At 36.2% G+C, this 20,362-nt stretch overlaps 1 protein-coding gene across 8 annotated transcripts in view; it reads left to right on the forward strand.

Annotated features, from left to right (window-relative positions):
• Positions 1 to 20,362, forward strand: part of HERC4 (HECT and RLD domain containing E3 ubiquitin protein ligase 4) — a 234,185-nt gene that overhangs the window by 183,148 nt on the left and 30,675 nt on the right. For all 8 annotated transcript variants that reach the window (XM_073793540.1, XM_073793536.1, XM_073793537.1 and 5 more), the window contains 2 exons: positions 794 to 966; positions 11,264 to 11,383. In XM_073793540.1, the coding sequence (XP_073649641.1) occupies positions 794 to 966; positions 11,264 to 11,383 (293 nt within the window). The remainder of the gene's footprint in view (positions 1 to 793; positions 967 to 11,263; positions 11,384 to 20,362) is intronic.

The raw sequence follows: 20,362 nt of genomic DNA on the forward strand, positions 1-20,362 counted from the left end.
GTGCTTTCCTTCTTAATAGTATTTGTTAGGTATGTGAATCTGAGATACATAAGAGTAATAAAATCAGTACAAGAAGTTTTAGGCTGAGGGTGAGCAGAGGAAGCAACAAGCAAGGGGTAGAATCCTGGAATCTGAGGGAATTAGCCAGTGGTTAGAAGAGTGAAGCAGGGACTGAAAAGCATATTGCTTCCATGTTGTCAGAAGTTTTTGTATTCCCTTCTGTCTGCTGCATAAGATTGTCATATTTGTAGTTAATAACTACAAATAGTGAACGTGGGGAAGGACAGACATGGTATACTTTACATTGTTCAGTATCTGTATTTGATTTTCAGGAGTACCTTGCATTTTTAGGATGGTGCTTCACAATATTTCAACTTTATGTTACGTAAGTTGAAAGATAAAAGTTGGAGAGATCTTTAAATATTGGAGCAATACAGTTTTAAAAGTGTTTTGTTTAAAAATTAAAATCCTAATTTCCAAAGCACTTTTTTTAACAAGTGGTTTTAGTACTAGCTATTAAGTTTTTAATGTAGCTTAGGAAACCAAGAATGTAAATTCAATAGACCTTTCTAACTTTATTTTTGCTTTTGAGAGCTTTTAGAACCGTATTCTTTAACTTGAGGGTGGGGTGGTATCTATAAACCCTAGAAATGTTACGTAAAATACCATATTATGTGTATCTTCCTGAGGTTTTCAAAGGGTTAAGAGCCACTGCTTTCGAAAAACAGTCAGTATGATTTTGAAAATTGTGACTTTTTAAATTTTATTTTGTGTGTTCACCCTTTAATAACAGAAAACTGGTGGTCAGTACTTGAACCTCCACTATTCCTCAAGATTGTAGAACTTTTTAAGGAGGTTGTGGTACATCTTTTGAAACTCTACAAGATCGGCATTCCCCCTTCTGAAAGAAGAATTTTCAACAGTTTTCTTCATACCGCATTAAAGGTTTTAGAAATATTACATAGGGTATGTCCAATAGTCCGTTTATTTTCCTCTCTCCCCATTGCCACTAACAAACTGATGATGTTTATTTTAACATGAATATATTACAGAATTAGATTGACATAAAAGATATAGGAATTTGGAGAAGTTATCTAAATTTTCCTTTAAAAGAAAGAATATATCTATACTTTAGAGCTTTGGTCTTATTTGACTTTGTTAGGCGTTTATGGATAACTTGTCTGTAGTTGGGCAGAACAATAGCATACTAATGAATTAGATTCTCCTTATGTTTTATTTGAAGAACATGATTTGTTAGTTTAAATAATACGCTTTTTGTTATTTATTGATGGTTATAATATGAACGAGATTACATCCTAGTTGTGATTTTGAACATTTAAACTCATGTTCCTTTTGCTGTTGGGTACTAATAGCTTCAGTCAAAGTACAACCTTTGAAACAGATGACTAACTTGAAATTGGAACCATATATAATTCATTAATTTGCCTATTGTTCTTTCCTGCCCTTCTTCCCAGTGGAAGAAATAGTCCCCTTTACACTTGTAGCAGTTCAAAGTTATATGAAGAAGTAGAGTCTCAGCTGTTTAATTAAAGATGGATTTGAGACATCCCTGACAGCTGGTAGGTATATCTCTGTTGTGCCATTTGGTATTTTTAAGATGCTATTTTGGGAGACATGACCTAAGGGAGAAGGATATGTTTCTAGCCTCTAGAATGACTGAAAAACCCATATGAACCATTAATCTTTAGTTTCCTCCCCTTAACAGCTTCTTTAGTGTTTTCACACCCTTCTTGCCTGGTACTAAGGTAAATGATAAAGGGTAAAGGAGATAAGTCCTTCTGTTCTCTGTAAGAAAGAACTCTTATGGACCATTAATTTTTTCCTTTTTATTCTTTTAATGAAGTTCCTGGGTACTTTCTCAACTACTTCTTGAACTTTTTTCTTTTGTATTTAGTATGTCTAAGCGCTCTAGAAAAACAAGTCATTTCTCTTATTATAACTGAAGATATGATAGCCATTTTTTTCATAGGGGGAAATAAGTCATTCTTATGTTTGCCTTTCCCAGTCCAAGGCTTTCTTGCAGCACTTTAGGGTTAACTGGATTCTGCAGTAAACTGCTGTTAAGATCTTCTGTTGTTATGGAATGGGTCTCTACTTTTCTTTATGCCTTTTGTCTAGGATTCAAGAGGTTGATTAGATTCTTTCTTTCCTCTGGATTCTCTTTTCCTACTACTTCAGTGAACCATCCTTTGTCAGCAGGACCCTCTTCCCAAATAATTATTCATCCCCCCCCTTTCTTATCTGCATTACCTCTTAAAAAAATTCTTTTTTCCCTTAGCTGTGTCTTTTTCTACAAATGAAAGTGAGGGAAGGAGAAGTGGAGGAGGAAATTGAACCTTTTGTCTTTCATAATTACAGACAGAACTTGAGCAAGTAATTTATGTGCCTGGCTCAGAAGCCTCAGTCTCTGTTGAGGAGAACCTTATGGGGTTCCATCTCCAGAGACCTTTTTGATGGAGCCATGCTAGAACAAGGATCCTAAATTATTGCTAGCTGAAAGGGAAAGGAAAATAATGTAACAGTGGCCAAGGTTAGAAACCTCCATCGTACACTAATTCGTGTGAGCACTTTACGTATATCCCTCATTTAACTTTTTAAACTCTTTACAGTTATATTTTGACCCTTAATCTGAATATCAATGGTCATAAACCAGTAAGTAGCAGAGTTGAAATACAAATCCAAATCGACTTCCAAAGTCCCTGCTGTTTCTAATGTACTTCTGCATCAGCAGATATAGTAATATAATATGTTTAGATGGTTCTTTGCTTTTATTTTATGTCCCTAGATCTAGAGGCTTATACTTCCAGATTACAGATAGCATTGTATTGTTGAAAAAAGACCATGGGGCTTCCCTGGTAGCACAGTGGCTGAGAGTCCGCCTGCCGATGCAGGGGACACGGGTTCGTGCCCCGGTCCGGGAGGATCCCACGTGCCGCGGAGCAGCTGGGTCCGTGGGCCATGGCCGCTGAGCCTGTGTGTCAGGAGCCTGTGCTCCGCAGTGGGAGAGGCCACAGCAGTGAGAGGCCCGCGTACTGCAAAAAAAAAAAAAAAAAAATTCTAACTCGATCTGTGCTGCTTCTTATCAGTGTGATTTTGAACAAGTCTTTGTCTTTATCACATATGCAAATGGAGAATCATCTATAAAATAAGGATTGAAATAATGGCCTGATGGTTTCCCAGGATTGATGTATTTTTTAGATTACATAATATGTATAATTATTATACATTCAGAGATTTTGTTATCACCACCACCATTTGGATGGGAAATTGCTACTTTTATCTTGATTCATTTGGTCATGAGGAAACTGAGTTCCTGTTTGAAGTTGTTAAATACTCAAAAGCAGGGTAATAATGGTATCAGTTTCATAAGCATCTCTTACTGGGAGTCCTTAGGACAATCATTTATCTTTCTTTTACCTCTTACATTGGAGAAAACTTTACTTGATCCTAATCTGTCATAGATAACTGTGGATATTCACTATCAGAGATGATTCATTTTCATCTTTAGTGGAACCTAAATTGCTAATCAGAGATTTGTGTTTTTGAGGACACCTTATGTCTGACAATTGTATATATTTCTTCTCTCTGCTCCATGGTTAAGAATTAGGAAAAGTTTCTCACACAATTTCCTTCTTGACCTAATCCTGGAGCAGGATTAGGAACTATAGAACTGGACTCTATTTCCTGATCATTTCAGGATATATGAATGACTTGTTTCTCCCTTATGACATGTCCTTTGGGAAGCTTTGAATTAGAAATTATTCACAGTGCTCCAAATGGCATCACAAGAAAGATAATTTTGGTACCTGCTGTCAGGAATGGATGTATTACCACGTAAATGAGTTTGCTGGCAAGTAATTGTGTTATTTAGTAGTTTCTGAGTTTTCACACAGTACCTTATAGAAATATTAATAATGACAAAAGAAAAGACTTACTTTGACTAGCCTAAGTGCTACGTATCATGTTAATCTTCTAAGTCAGTGATTTTCAACCCCCCCTTTTTTTTGCAAGGAACCCTTAAATAAACCCAAACATATAAGACATATGTATACTACCATATTCCTCCTCTGAACTCACGTTTATAAATCAGAATACTAAATTGTAATTAAAATGCGAAATGTTATGATCAAACATACATAGATTTTATTTTGTACATTTTGGGCAGTAACACTGATTGTATAGGTTGTTTTGAACTTCTACCATATGATTTCTTTTTTATTCATTTTACAGATATTTACTGAGTGCCTATTATGTGCTTATCATGGTACTAAACAGTAGTGATGCAGTGACAAGGAAAAGATGTGATTTCTGCCCTTGTTAAGATGATAAATGTAGGGACTTCCCTGGTGGTCCAGTGGCTAAGACTCCATGCTCCCAGTGCAGGGGCCTGAATTCAATCCCTGGTAAGGGAACTAGATCCCACATGCTGCAACTAAAGATCCCGTGTGCCGCAACGAAAATCCCGAGTGCCGCAACTAAGACCTGGTGCAGCCAAATAAATAAATATTTTAAAAATGCTTAAAAAAAAGATTATAAGCATTTATGATGCAGCATGGTAAGTGCTAGATTAAGGAAAATGAAGGGTGCTATGAAAACACATAGGAGGGCACATAACTCGGAAGAATTAAAGAAGACTTCCTGAAAAAAATAATGTCTTGTCAATCTTACCTACCATACAAATGTATTTTTATATATATTTTTTAAACTGTTGATTTTATATGTAAATCTATATCCACGTCTTTTGGATCAGTCTTCTGTTCAGTGCCTAATTTCCCTATTTTTAAAGCAATATTAACTGGTTTTATCTTTAGTTATTAAATCACTGTGTCTGAATTAACTATCAGCCATCATTTCCCACCAAGTCTTAAGCTTGACTGAAATTTGCTTGTTCCTGAACCAAACCTGATTTCTAAATTGTTAGTTTTTATTCTAACATAGCATTTCTTTTCAAAAACATGTGTCATATCTGCAGGATGTAAAAACTGCAAACACTGGTTGCTATTGGTGAAAGAAAATTTACCTTTAAAAATAAAAAATATTCCAGATAAAGAAAAGTATGTATCAGAGGTCAGTGGCACACGAATCATTTTCAACAAGAGTCACTAAAACTTTTTAAAACAAATTTATTTGTTTGTTTGTTTGTTTAATTAATTTATTTATGGCTGCTTTGGGTCTTTGTTGCTGCACGCAGGTTTTCTCTAGTTGTGGTGAGTGGGAGCTACTCTTCATTGTAGTGTGTGGACTTTTCATTGCGGTGGCTTCTCTTGTTGCGGAGCATGGGCTCTAGGCACGTGGGCTTCAGTAGTTGTGGCATGTGGGCTCAGTAGTTGTGGCGCTCAGGCTCAGTAGTTGTGGCTCACGGGCTTAGTTGCTCCACGGCATGTGGGATCTTTCCCGACCAGGGCTTGAACCCCTGTCCGCTGCATTGGCAGGCATATTCTTTTTTTTTTTTCTTCGGTACGCAGGCCTCTCACTGTTGTGGCCTCTCCCATTGCGGAGCACAGGCTCCAGATTCGCAGGCTCAGCGGCCATGGCTCACGGGCCTAGCCGCTCCGCGGCATGTGGGATCTTCCCAGACCGGGGCACAAACCCGTGTCCCCTGCATCGGCAGGCGGACTCTCAACCACTGCGCCACCAGGGAAGCCCGGCAGGCATATTCTTAACCACTGCACCACCAGGGAAGTCCCAGGCGTCACTAAATTTTTTAAGTGTCCAATGTAATATAAAAGTTAATGTATATTTTTATAAACATAAATATTAGAGAGGGAAAAGCAAATGAGTTTTTGTGTGTAATTATTGGGTATGTTTTCTTTTTTGGTAGAAAGAGTTTGGCTGTAGGGCAAGGGTCTGAAGACTTTTTCTATGAAGGGCTAGATAGTAATATTTTATACTTTGTGAGCTGCGTGGTTTCTGTTACAGCTGCTCAACTCTATCTTATGTTTTTGATGCTATTGTAAATGATAATTAAAATTTTTTATTTTCTGATGCTAGTATGGAGAAATTTAGTTGAGTTTCTATTGTTAGTGTGGCAAAATTTAGTTGAGTTTTCACCTTGTACTCTGTGACCTTGATAAATCAATTTAATATTTCTCTTATAGATTAATTTGGATTTTTTATGTGCACATTCATGTTATTTTCTTGCCTTATTTTATTGGCTAAGACTTCCCAGTACAGTGTTGAATATAAATGGTTGCAGTGGACATTCTTGTCTAATTCTTCATCTTAGAAAGAAAGCATTTAATATTTTACCCATAAATATGATGTTAGCTGTAGAGTTGTGTTTTTGTTTTGTTTTCTTTTAAGGTGGGCTTTATCTGTTTGAAGAAGTTCCCTTCTATTCCAGGTTTGCTGGGTGTGTTTATTATGAAGGGATGTTGAATTTTGTTAGATACTTTTTTCTGCATCTATTGAGATGAACAATTATTTATTTATTTTGCTTTTTTTCTGAAATTTAGTGAAATTCATTTATATTTGAATGTTAAACCAGTCTTGCATTCCTGGGATAAACTCCACTTGGACATTTTGTATTATTTTATGCATATTGCTGGATTTAATTTGCTCATATTTTGTTGAGTGATGTTGATCTAGTCAGTTTTGTTTCTCATCAGCTTTTTAGTATCAGGGTTATCCTAATTCATAAAGTGAATTAAGAAATGATCTATCTTTCTCTGTTTTCTGAGTTTGTTTAAGATTGGTATTATTGGGACTTCCTTGGTGGCACAGTGGTTAAGAATCCTTCTGCCAGTGTAGGCGACACGGGTTCAAGCCCTGGTCCGGGAAGATCCCACATGCCTGTGGAGCAGCTGGGCCCGTGCGCCACAACCACTGAACCTGCGCTCTAGAGCCTGCGAGCCACAACTACTGAGCCCATGTGCCACAACTAACTGAAGCCTGTGCGCCTAGAGCCCGTGCTCTTCAGCGGGAGAAGCCACTGCAATAAGAAGCCCATGCACTGCAACGAAGAGTAGCCCCCACTCACTGAAACTAGAGAAAAGCCCGCGCGCAGCAACAAGAACCCATTGCAGCCAAAAATAAATAAATATATAATTTAAAACAAACAAAACCACTTAGATATGTCACCTCTTGGGAAAAAAAAAGATTGGTATTATTTCTTCCTTAAATGTTTGATAGAATTCACCAGTGAAGCTATCTTGGCTTGGAATTTTCTTTTGGGAAATTTAAAAATTTAATATTAAATTTAAAAAATAAATAGAGTGTAATTTATGTTTTCTGTTTCATATCTTTCCTTTTCTCTACTTGATTTGTCCTTAATTTGATCATCATTTTCCAGGTTCTTAAAGCTGAGGCTTTTTTTGGGGGGAGGAGGGGGGTGCTGTGCCATACAGCGTGTGGGATTGAACCCCAGGCCATGGCAGTGAAAGTGCTGAGTCCTAACCACTAGACCACCAGGGAATTCCTGAGCCGAGGCTTATTAGATCATTGATTTTAGACCATTTATTCTAACATCATTTAATGCTATAAATTTCCTTCTATGCTCTACTTTACCAGAATTCCACAAATTTTGATGTATTGTGTTTTTATTTTCATTAAGTCATCTCTGAGTCTGGCTCTGTTGATTACTTTGTCTCTAGACTTTTTTATGTGGTCTTTGTTTTATTTACTTATTTGCTTTTTGATATGTGTCACAATTTTTGGTTATCTGTAAAATAGTAAACGCTGAAGTAATTAGATTTACATCCTGTATGTGTATACCTCTTATGTGGTTGTTAGTGTAGGGATTTAAGCCAATCTAATCTGCAGTTGAACTGGAATTGAGTTTTTAGTTTGATGTAGTTAACTTCATTGCACCGGAGACCTCAGATTCCTCTAATATTGTCTGATGCTTAAGGTGAAGGTGAAATGTCAAAGATTTCTTCTCAGTGTTTGTGCTTCACTCTGCATGCCTGCTCCAAAGAGGGATTTCTCTCCCCACTTTTGCCCCTCCTCAGTGGTGAGCTGGTGTTGCTTATTACTTAGTGCTTTCAAAATTGGTAGAGGAGAAGGGACAGAAAAAGTTCTTTGTTATTGTGGTATAGTGTTGGTCTTAGGTAGATAGCTGGGTGTGTACCAGGGTCTCGGGGATGGGATTTTCTCAGAGTTTCTGCTCCCACCCCCAGCAGTAGAGAGCCTCTAGCGCTACTGATACAAGATTCTGGGCTCAGGACAGTTCTTGTCCCCCTTCTTCCCAAGGATTGAGGATTTTTCCCCTCTTCCAGCAACATGGCATAGAATTTGCTTCCCCTTCCTCAGTGGCTTAAAGTTTTTGCTTTCTCTATGTGAGAGAAGGATCTGGACGGGGTGGCAGGCCTTGTTTCTTTCTCACAGAGGCAGCCAATGCCTTGCACCACTGAGAGAGTCTCTTGATCTCCTGCCCTGTTTCCACTCATCCTCCTGGGCACCCAGTAGAGGTCTGTGTCAAGAGTCTATGAGTGAGTGCAAACTGTCTGAGGCTCCCGGGGGTTTTATCCTCTCAAGTTATCCCATACTCAGCCTTAAGCAATTTCTTAGAATTTTAGCTGATTTCTTCTTCGCTGCTTGTATGACAGTGCTAAACTTCCTCTTGCTCTGCCATGGTGACCCATTTCTTTGGAAGTATCTGTCCATCCTTGGACTTCAGGCTACTTTGTTATCTTGTGACTTTAGCTCTCTGATGGATACAAGGAGAGTTTGGGGTAATTTAGAAGTGTTTTAATTGCCAGTTTTCTAGGATTTTCCAAATATATTTTTGTTATTGACTTTTAGTTTATTTCTGTTGTGGTCAAAGAACATACTTTGTATATGTTGGATTTTTTTAACGATATTTATTAAGGCTTGTTATATGGTCCAGGTTATGATATATGTTAGTGAACATCCCATGTACAATTACTGGGTGGAATGTTCTATTTTTTCTTTCCATTTTATTGGGATATAACTGACATATAGCTCTGTGTAAGTTTAAGGTGTACAGCAATAATGATTTGACTTACATACATTATGAAATGATTACCACAATAAGTTTACTCAACATCCATTATCTCATATAGATACAACATTAAAGACATAGACAAAAATTTGTTTCCTTGTGATGAGAACTCTTAGGATTTACTCTCTTAACAGCTTTCATACATATAACATACAGAAGTGTTAACTATATTTATGTTGTTTTACGTTACATCCCTAGTATTTATTTATCTTATAACTGGAAGTTGGTACCTTTTGACCCCCTTCATCCACTTCCCCCTCCCCCCACCCCCACCTCCGGTAACCACAAATCTGATCTCCTTTTCTGAGTTTGTTTTTGAAGTACAGTTGACCTATAACACTATATTAGTTCCTGGTGCAAAACATAATTTGATATTTCTATACGTTTCAAAATGATTGCCATGGTAAGTCTAGTTGTCATCTGTCACCATACAAAGATATTGCATAATTATTGACTATATTTCCCACACTGTACACTTTCATACCTGTGACTCATTTATTTCATAACTGAAAGTTTGTACCTCTTTATCTCCTTCACCTATTTCTCTCCTGCCCTCACCTCCCTCTCTTCTGGCAACGAGTTCAAGTTGGTTGAAACTGATGTTCAAATCTTACTTACTGATTTTGCCCTTCTTTTTTTTTTTTGTAAATCAGTTACCAAGAGAGGGGTGTTAAAACTTCTAACGATGATGGTGGTTCTGTCAATTTTCCCTTCTTGTATTTTGAAGCGCTGTTATTTGGGGTTGTCATGACTTCTTGATAAATTAATTCTTTTATCATTATGAAATGTACCTTTTTTCCCCTCTGGAGATGCTTGTCTTGAAATGTACTCTTAAGAGTAGCCTCCCAGTTGCTGCTTTCTGTTGGGGTGTTGTCCGTCCCTGTCCCCCCACCCCAAATCTCACTTGTGCTTTCATGGTTTAAGAGTTAGCCAAAGAGGTGGGGGGGATTTACATGCAGATTTGGGGACTTTGTCCTCAGGATTCCTTTCTGGGATTTTTCTTCCTCATTGTCTGCCATGTTGGCAGCTTCAATCTCACACTTCTCTGTCTGATAAAACTGTTGCTTTCTGCATGTGCTACATCCCCTACCCCTTATGCTGCTTTGGAAGTACTCCCATGTTAAAAAAAAAATGTGGTTCTCAACATGTGCTTTCCTTTTTTCAGAGATTGTGTTCATTCTTGTTTCTGCCTGCTTTGGGTTGATCGCCAGTGTTTTTAAATTGTTGTTTTTTTTAATATACTGTTCAGAGATTATAACTGTTATTGTCAGGAGGATTAGTCTGATAAAAAGTACTCTGCCATATCCAGCACTAGAACTCTTGTAGTTTCTTTTAATTTAGAATAACCCCCACCTTTCGATCTCATTACCTTGACTTTTTGGAGAGTCCTGGCCAGTCTTCTTGTAAAGTTCCTACAATTAGGATAATTGTCTGTTTCCTTATAATGATGTTTAACTTGTTCCTCTTTTCCTGTATTTCCTATAAACTGGAATTTGAATCAAGGACTTGACTAGATTCAGGTTAGACATTTTCTTGGTTCACAGATAATGTCTGTACTTCCTGTTGCATTATATCAGCAGGAAAATTTTTTTTTTTTTTTTGGCCGTGCTTCGAGGCACATGGGATCTTAGTTCCCTGACCAGGGATCGAACCTGCGCCCCCTGCAGTGGAAGCGCGGAGTCTTAACCACTGGACTGCCAGGGAAGTCCCAGCAGGAACATAATATTTGATTGTCCCAGTATGGGTGGTGGTTAGTTTGATCACTCAGTTAAGGTGGTGGTCTCCACTGTTAAGACTTGTTTTTCCTTTTGTAATTAGTAAGTAATTTTCTCGTATGGTAATTTGCACTGTCTTCATTTTTCACATCCTACCCAAATGTCATCCTCTTAGTTTATTATAATCAGATGCCACTATTGAGTGATGGTTAACAAGCATTAGCTATTCTTACTATTATTTAAGTCCCATTCCCAACCAGAAGACTTTATAGTTTCTAGTCTTTGTATAATATATATACTTATGGTACATATCTCCTATTGTGTGGTGGTTACATAAATATTTTTTAATGGATTTTGAGATACTAAATACAGATATCACATCTTATAAATCTTGGTGTTTCCCGTAGCACTTAACTAGCATTTTGCATATGGTAGGCACTCAGTAAATTATTCTTTTATAGGAAGAGAAAATAGCTAAGAAGTCTCAATTCTATTTAAACATTTTTCAGTCTCTTTCTTAGGTACTGGTTAAATTTAATGTTAATTACATTTTTGTTTTTTGTAGGTAAATGAGAAAACTGGACAGATTATACAATATGATAAATTTTATATACATGAAGTACAAGAATTGATAGACATACGGAATGATTATATCAACTGGGTCCAACAGCAGGCCTATGGAATGGTATGTTTCCTATTGCATTTTATGGTTTCATTTTTATGTATCATTTGTTCTAATACAAAAGGAACAATTGTGTATTTTTGAAACAACAAAGCTTTTTCAGAGCTTTTATTCAGAGCTCATTTTTTAAATAAAAGCATATTGCAAAGGAGCAGTTATATATTATACAGTATTTATAAGTAAGCATTCTGCTCTTATACCAAAGCCAAACCAAAGAGATAGATTACACTTTTCTACAGAAAAATGCAAATATGACTTATTTTTCTAAGTCTCATTTACTTTGCATGAGGTTGTCTCTTAATTCTCTAATGTTGAGGATACTGGAGTCTCTGATACTTGAACTCTAAGAACGTATTAAAATTGTGAGATCGGTGCCTCAGAACTACCAGAAGTGAGCTGTGGTACCATTGATTCTAGTTTTTATTTTTCCCCTTTTATGTGCTTAATTTGATTTCAGTTTTTTGGCATACCTCCACAAGTGCCACATATTTCTTTCCATGTGGCTAAGTCTCTAATAACTAGATACTTAATTAAAATAATAGCATAGGGACTTCCCTGGCCATCCAGTGGTTAAGACTCTGCACTTCCACCGCAGGGGGTGAGGGTTCAATCCCTGGTCAGGGAACTAAGATCCCACGTGCCGCATGGCCAAAAAAATAAAATAAAAATAAAACTAATATCATAGTCTTATAAAACTTTAATTAGTCACACAAAATTTCAGTATAGAAATTGCTAAGCAGCTAGATATAAAACAGGTTTAGACTCTTATTTGCTAACCATTATAATATACTTAAGGCCAACTTTTCCACCCCTGAAGCAGGTAATTTAAGCAACATGCTTGTAACAGTTCTAGGAAGGTGAATAGCCTTTCATTGCTTGCTAGGTACCAACTGCAAGCTCCTTGTGGATAGGCACTCTGTCAGTTTATTCACCAGCACTTCTTACAGTATCTCAAATATGTCTAGTAGGCACTTAGAAAGTACAGTAGTTTTTGAATGGCAGTGCAGTTAGTGCATGCTGTTTTTAGGATGCTCTTACCTATAGGAATCAGGTCACTTCTAGTACATGTTTGCTTCCCTAGATACTTGGATCTGGATTGGGAGAGATTTGTTGATTTTATTTTTTCCTGCAGAATCACTAGGAGACTCAGTCAAGTTTACAAACATCCTACAGATTTATGTCTGCTCATTTGCATATTCAACAAATACTTATTAAGACTCTCCTTTGTAACAGGCACTTATTTAGGTATGAGAAATACAGTGATTAACCAGATGGATAAGGCCCTGTTCTCATGAAACTTATAATCTAGTGGACAAGATGGATAGTAATCAAGTAAAGCAAAAAAAAAAAAAGCTTATAATATGCACTATATAGACAATTAAAATAAGAGAAGGTAATAAAGACAGGATGGTTTCTTGTGATTGGGTAATCAGAAAAGTCTTGTCTAATGAAGTATGATCTGTAATCTAAATGACAAAAAGCAGCCATGTAAGATCAGAGCAAAGAAAATTTCAGGAAAAATTACATCTACTAAAAGACCTTAGGTGAGAGCAAGCTTGTCATGTTTGAAGAATAGAAAAAGGCCAGTATGGCTAAAATATGGGAATGGGGAGAGTTCTGGGAAAGGATCAGAGAAATGGGCAGGTGCCAGATCATGCAAGGTTTAGTAAATTAGGATCGGGGACATGGATTTTATCTGAAGTGTTATGGTAAGCCATTGGAGGGTGGTAAGCAGGGAGTGAATACTGTACAGTGTAAGTTATATTCTGAAATAACCACTCTGTCAGCTTTGTGGAAGATGGAGTGAGGGGAATGGAGTAGATAAGGGGAGAGAAAATGATGGGTTTGACTAGGATTGGTAGTTGTATAGATGGAAGATAGAAATGGACTTGGGTACCTCTTGGAGGTAAGACGGCCAAGAATTGCTGATGGATATGAGATGAGGAAAGGAGAGAAATCAACAAAGGAGGTTAAGAGAGGTAGGAGGAAAACTAGGAGAGAGTTGTGGGAACCAAAATTGAAAAGTGAAGGAGAAACCATATTGAACGCTGCTGAGAAATAGGATAAAACCATAGAATTGATCAATGCATTTGGTTACGTGAAGGTCATTGGTAACCTTGATAATGCGTCTAGAGTAAGTATGCTTAAGAGAAATTTAGGGGTGAGGATAGGGAACAAAAGCCATAGGCAGTACTCTCAAGAAGTTCTGTGCTGAAGAGAAGGGAGTAAAAAAGTAGGGTGGTTAGCTGGTGTCAAGGGACAACAGTTTTTTAAGAAAAAATACTTGACCTCTGGAAAGCTTTGAATAAATATTTCCTTTTTCCTTCCCTATTTAAACTAAAGCTCTCACCTAGATAAAGCTTTTCAAACTCTTCCTCCAGTGAACCCCTAAGACAGGAGAAAAAACATATTTCTTGAGGTTATTAATTTTCCCTCTGCAGGATTTGTGTGAAGTCTCATATTTTATCTTCAAGAGAATGCAAATTTGGGGCTTCATAAATATTTACTGCAGGGGGGTGGTGGTATGATGAATTAGGAGATTGACATATATACTCTAATATGTATAAAATGGATAACTAATAACCTGCTGTATAAAAAAATAAATAAAATTCAAAAATAAATAAATATTTACTGCAATATAAAAGGGATTAAAATTATTTACCATTGAGGAAAACTGATGATTCAGAAAATGAACTTTTATTATCGAAAAACTTGCATGTAAACCCTGATACACCACCTAGATGCCCTAGGTCTTTGAGCAGTGTTTTTGAGACTGGAGTGATTATATAGACTCCTTTTAAAATAAAATAATTCCTTTAAGAAGCTTAGTGTTGGGCTTCCCTGGTGGCGCAGTGGTTGAGAGTCCGCCTGCTGACGCAGGGGACACGGGTTCATGCCCCGGTCCGGGAGGATCCCACATGCCGCGGAGCGGCTGGGCCCGTGAGCCTGCGCGTCCGGAGCTCACTTACCTTATTTACGATTATCTTATTTAGATATATACAAACACTAAACTAGTTCTAAACTCCTGGTACATAGCTTTTAAAAGAATTCTTAAGGCATAACAAATTGGTAAATTAATTATAACTCTACAAATTTAATAATCAAGTTAATATTTGATATGGAAGATGATTATGTTCTCTTGATCAGGAATCTCAGCTCACAACGTAAATATGATAAGGAAGGAGTGTGACATAAGAGCACCTAGCTTTATATCCCACCTCAACATTTTCTTTTTAGTTTTTTTATTGAATATAATTCTTTGTGCTATACAGTAAATCCTTGTTGCTTATCTATTTTAATGTATAGTAGTTCATAGCTGTAATCCCCTACTCCTAATTTGTCCCTCCTCCCTCCTCCCCTTTGATAACTGTAAGTTTGTTTTCTGTGTCTGTGAGTCTCTTCTGTTTTGTATATCGATTCATTTGTATTATTTTTTAGATTCCACGTGTAAGTGATATCATATAGTGTTTGTCTTTCTGTCTGACTTATTTCACTAAGCATTTCACTCTCTCCTGGAGAGTTATATCCTCTTGGATCACTGTGAATTAGATCTGATGTTCTTTGACATCCGAATTTTTTCTGGTATGTAGGTCATAAACTACTTGTATTCTGAACAAGTTAAGAGAAATGCCAGTCTAATAGGATTTTTAAACTAGCTGTAATCTTGTGCTACATGGAAAAGCTATGGTTTGAATGTTTGCTTTTAAGCTTGGCAGACTTGTATCCAAACTCCTCTTGGTATGTATCTGTGATGATATCAAATTGAATTTCCTTAGGAATTCTTTCAGTGCTACTGTTTTCTGGTAAGAGGGAGACAGTAGAGGACCACATTCTTATTTCTAGACTTTCTAAGTTGATATACTTGAAAATTGCTCTACTATTTCAACCACATGTTTTTCCTTTCTCTCCATTTGTAGACAGACTGGTATTGAATAGGTGGTTGTGGCAGTGGAAACTTGTTCTTTAATGTGCATAGTGGACTTAATGTCACATCTTAGAAATGAGAATCTAGAACCCGTGATTTGGGTTCTTCTAGTCTTCCGGAAATAGAAAGCTGACAATTTACTTTGAAGGTCTTTGACTAACTCTTAAGTAGTTTATTAATTTATATTATGACATCTGAAGGTCCTTCTTTCTTTGAGAGAGCTCAGATCACTTTCACATTTACACATAACACTAAAGACTTTTCCTGAGGCTGTTTAATAAAATTCATGCTTGCATTACTAGTCTTAATACTAGGTTGAACATTATGTTGGCCCTGTAAGTAAAGTTAGTAAAGTTTTAAAGTGTCTATCCTAAAGATACTCATATGCTGTTTTGTGATTATATAAATGTGTATATGTGTATTTATGTGCACATAGACATATGTACACATATATATGTACTTATATCTATGTATACAATGTACATATGTATACCATTATTGAACAGGAGTTATCTTGAAATAATTCCATTCCTTCATGTGAAAGTTTAAAATATTCCTTGATAGAAGATAATTACTATGAATTATAAGAAATATGTCTATAAATTGTATTTATATATATACACATATATTTTATATATAAATATATACACGTATATATGTAAAACTTTACCTTGTTCTAAACACTGCAAGAAAATTATTTTACCTTTATTATATTACCTTTATTATATATTACCTTTATTATATTTCTCTTTATGCCATAGTCTGTTGAGATTTCTTTCTCCATTTCCTTTCTTTCCCAGTCAAGGATTTTAAGAATCCGTCAGGAATATACACCTTAAACTAACACAGTGCTGTATGTCATTTATATCTCAGTAGAACTAGAAGGAAAAAAACAAAATAAAAAAGAGAACCCATCAGGTATATACTTTCCTGGTCTCTAAACATTAAAAACTAATTCTGTGAAATTCTTTGCATTCCTTGTAATATCCTCTTGTACAGCTGAGACTAACTTTTCACCTCATCCTCTTCCATTTTCCCATCTTGTTTCACCTGTTTCCCTTTTCATGTTTCCATGAAGTTTTTGCTTGATCCTCCTACTCCTGCTGGTTACTGTATAAGCTTCTCTGTTTTGATTGTTTTTCCAGACTCTGATATTAGGGTATGGCATTTTTTCAGTTGGATTCCTTTTGCTTTTTATCTGTTTTTCTCCCTCTACAATAATTTCTTGGCAAAATAAAAGAGCACATGAGTTCTCTCTCTTTTTATCTTCTGCTATTTGATGTTTTTCTCCACTTTCTAGGTATTAGTCTCAGTTTATTTGCTTACCTCTTTTAACTTTGCTCTAAAATTGTTTATAAAAATACTTTAGTGGGGAATTCCCTAGCAGTCCAATAGTTAGGGCTCCATGCCTTCACTGCCAAGGCCCAGGTTTGATCCCTGGTTGGGTAACTAGGATCCCACAAGCTGCACGGTGCGGCCAAACACAAACAAAAGAAACAAAACAACTTTAGTGGTTACAACTAAACTCTTTGCTCTTTTTTCTTCCCTTGCTTATACTTTTCGTTACTGTACATATGTATCAATATATATCTAGTTAAAAATTGATTAATTTAGAATAAAGTGTAGAAAGGTCTATGCTGAGTCTGTGCCTCTTATAATTAAAAATCAAGTTAAGCATTTTTTAAAGTGCATATTTCAAGAACTGTATGCCTATGTAAGAAATGTCAGATACAAGTAAGTACTAATAAATACATTTGATAAATTGGTGACATTTTTACAGTCTTTGATATTACACTTTATATATTTTTAAGTCATAAATTTTACTTCAATATTAATTGTGCTGTGTTTGTAAATCATTACTGTATTTCTTCTGTGGCATTAAGGTTTTGTACTTTAACTGCGGACAGTGCTGAGCTAACATGACATGCTCATCAGCAAACTAGGAAGATAGACTGACATAACAGCTAGGGAGACCAGCTTTGGGAAGATAGGCCAGTACTTAACTTTCTAGGTTTGAGTTTCTTCCTCATTTAATGAAATGAAGAAATTAAAATACATTTGTGTTCTTTAATATTGCAATACATTTAATACTTGCAGTATAAACCTTGCAGCTATAATATTTCCCAGAAGGTTCATACTAGCTTTTTAAAGTTCCCTTGTCATTTTTAATGGCATTAATGTTTTGCAGACTCTTGGACTGATTCCTTATGCCTTGAATTACCAAGTTATATTGGTTTATTTTTCATTTTCTTCGTGTTTTAGAAGTATCTTTTTTTTTTCTGCCTAGTCACCAACACCTTTCATATTTATTTGAATTACTTCAGTAACTTCGGTATCCTCTGTTTATACCTCCTCAGAATAATCCTATGTTATACCCTTAAATAATGATTTCACCAGCAATGATACAGTGTTTTGCCATAAGTAATTTGTTGAAACTAAAACATGCCAAGGAGTTGCATCTTTTTTGTCTATAACTAACTAGAACTATCATTAACCATTGATGTTAAAAGCAGCCTTAGTGAAAGTCTGCTTTGGACCATGAGACCCTGACTTTTGAACATTCCTTTAGGTCTTTCTTACTCAAGTTTCTAGGACATTGGGTAACTAAAATTAGGCATGCCTTGACCTAATTTCAGGGCCCTCAGTCTACAAACAGCCAACAGTTAGTGCTTGAGTATGTGGATGTGGAGCCACTAGTAGGTCACACATTGAATGATGTGGTAAATTTTTAGCAATAGACCTTTCATTGACCTCACGTATTTTGTAATATCCTGTCCGCACCCCCCACCACATTTTTTCCTTCTAAATTTTCCTTGGAAATACTACTTTGGTTCATTTAGAGTTTCAACTAATATAACAACTATCTTGCAACTCTAATATTTCCCAGAGGAGTTTATCCTTACTTTTTTACATATTTACTTTTTTTCTTTTTAAATGTTTGAGCTTTTGTCTTAGATCCTTAACACTTAAATTGAAATTTCTAATGATGACCTTAATATGGTTTTCCCTTTGATGGCTCTCCCCTAGGTAAATCATTTTGCCTGATATCTAATAGTCTCTTTTCCCAAGTTTTCCACATGTCCCATTATTTTTCATATTCCTTCTAGCTCCCATCTGTCTCTACCATCAAACTTTTGTTCTGCTTTAATATGGTTTAGTTACACTATAAGTTATGACTATCTTATTGGCTTCCCAGTGCTAAAGGATATGCCTAGAACCTTTATCTTTTACATGTAGCAATAAAAAGTGCATATATAGTAATGTTTCATTATTAAGAATATAATCCATCTTCCATGATACCAGGTATCAAATATAGTTTTCAAGCTGGCCATAGGTAGTCAGAAAATACTGAAAGGTGTTTCTTTGCTTATTCACACCTTCTTAGCTGTAACAGCACTTTAAAAAACATCCCACAAGATATACTATAAAAGTATTCAGTTGTTCCTGTTAAATTGCTTTAAATTAAACTGAGTGCAATCTAAAAGGGTTTTTCTGCAAACAGCTTGTAAATATATTCTTCTGTTAACGTGCCCAATGGGGTACGTATATAGTGATAACTTGGTACTCTGAATTTTTTGAAAGAAGCTATTATCAATAATTACCTTTCTCAGAACAGGAAGTTAGAGTCATATTTTACTTATGCTTACACTGCTTTGGCTTTATTTAGCACAATATAGTGAACAAACCCTAAGTGTTTGCTAATACCTTAAAACTTCCAGTGATACCCCTTGTGGCGTGCAAGAATTTAGCCAATTACAAAGTTAGAGGGAATCGTCCACACAAGACTGCCTTCACTTCTGATACCAATTGCAAGCTTAGAGGATTCCTAGAACCATTCTCAGGTTCAGTAATTTGCTACAAGACTTCACAGAACTAACTGGAAACTGTTATAGTGACGTCTATAGTTTATTATAGGGAAAGAGTACAGATTAAAATGCCAAGGGAAAAAGTGCATAAGGGTAGAGTCTGGGAAAGGTACCAAAGGCTGAGCTTCTGTTTTCCTCTCCCTGAGGAGTCATGGACAAGTTATTTTCCCAGCATCCATCTGTGTCAATACTCTCAGGGTATTCCCAAGCAAGGAAGCTCACTGGAGCCTTGGTGCCCAGAGTTTTTATTGAGGTTCCATCACATACTGCCCATGTGGCTGACCTTTACTTTCCAGACCTTCTGGAGGCAGAACTGATAACCACATGTCCCAGAGCCTCCAGGCAAACAAAGATACTCCTGTCCAGGTATGACGTTCCAAAGTCCTGTGGATCATCTCCCAGTAGCTGAGGGCAAAATCAGACCTCTCTTTGGGTAAGATTAATTCCTCAGTATACGAGGTGCCATCTGCAAATTTAGTAACGTACTTTTGGAGATTCTAGCACTTTATTTGAGGCTATACCCTGAGAATATATGAAAGCTTTCTTCAAGAAAATGTTGTGCATTTCTGTTCAATGCAGTGGTAAGCTTTCATTATAATTTTCTTTATTATATCCTTCATAAATACCTCTTTCTCTCTTCATTTCTTCTTTCTACTTACCAACCCCTATGCCCTGTCTTGTACTTTCTGTTTTAGCTAATTCAGTGTTAAAGAACGCTTAATATAAGATACCTGTGTTTCACTGTTTATTTCTGATGAATAAAAACAATTATGGCTTATTTTCTCACTTTCCACATAGCATTTTAATCTACTAAACACTTTTCAAATATTCTGTCAAGATTAACCAAGTCTTAAAATCTGGGGGATATTTTCTCCATTTTCCAGGTGGAGAGATTGGGCCATAAAATTATTTCTTCAAGACCAAGTTAGGCTTAGGATTAGTTTCCCTGTTCTACCTAAATTCTGCAAATGGCGTAACTTAGTTGCTGAAACCAAATTTCATTATGTTCAAGCCTCAATGATTTTATGATCACAAGATACCTGAAACGAAGGTCTTATTACATTTATAGATATATCAGGTATATGTGGAAAGGGTAAGTTTTGTTGTAGATGTATTTTGGTCTACTTCATTAATTCAGTATTCTGCTATAGCAAAATAAATGAAATGCTGCTTTGAATAGAAATAGTTAAA

This window comes from Tursiops truncatus, chromosome 16 (assembly GCF_011762595.2).
Source record: "Tursiops truncatus isolate mTurTru1 chromosome 16, mTurTru1.mat.Y, whole genome shotgun sequence".
Classification (NCBI taxonomy): domain Eukaryota; kingdom Metazoa; phylum Chordata; class Mammalia; order Artiodactyla; family Delphinidae; genus Tursiops; species Tursiops truncatus.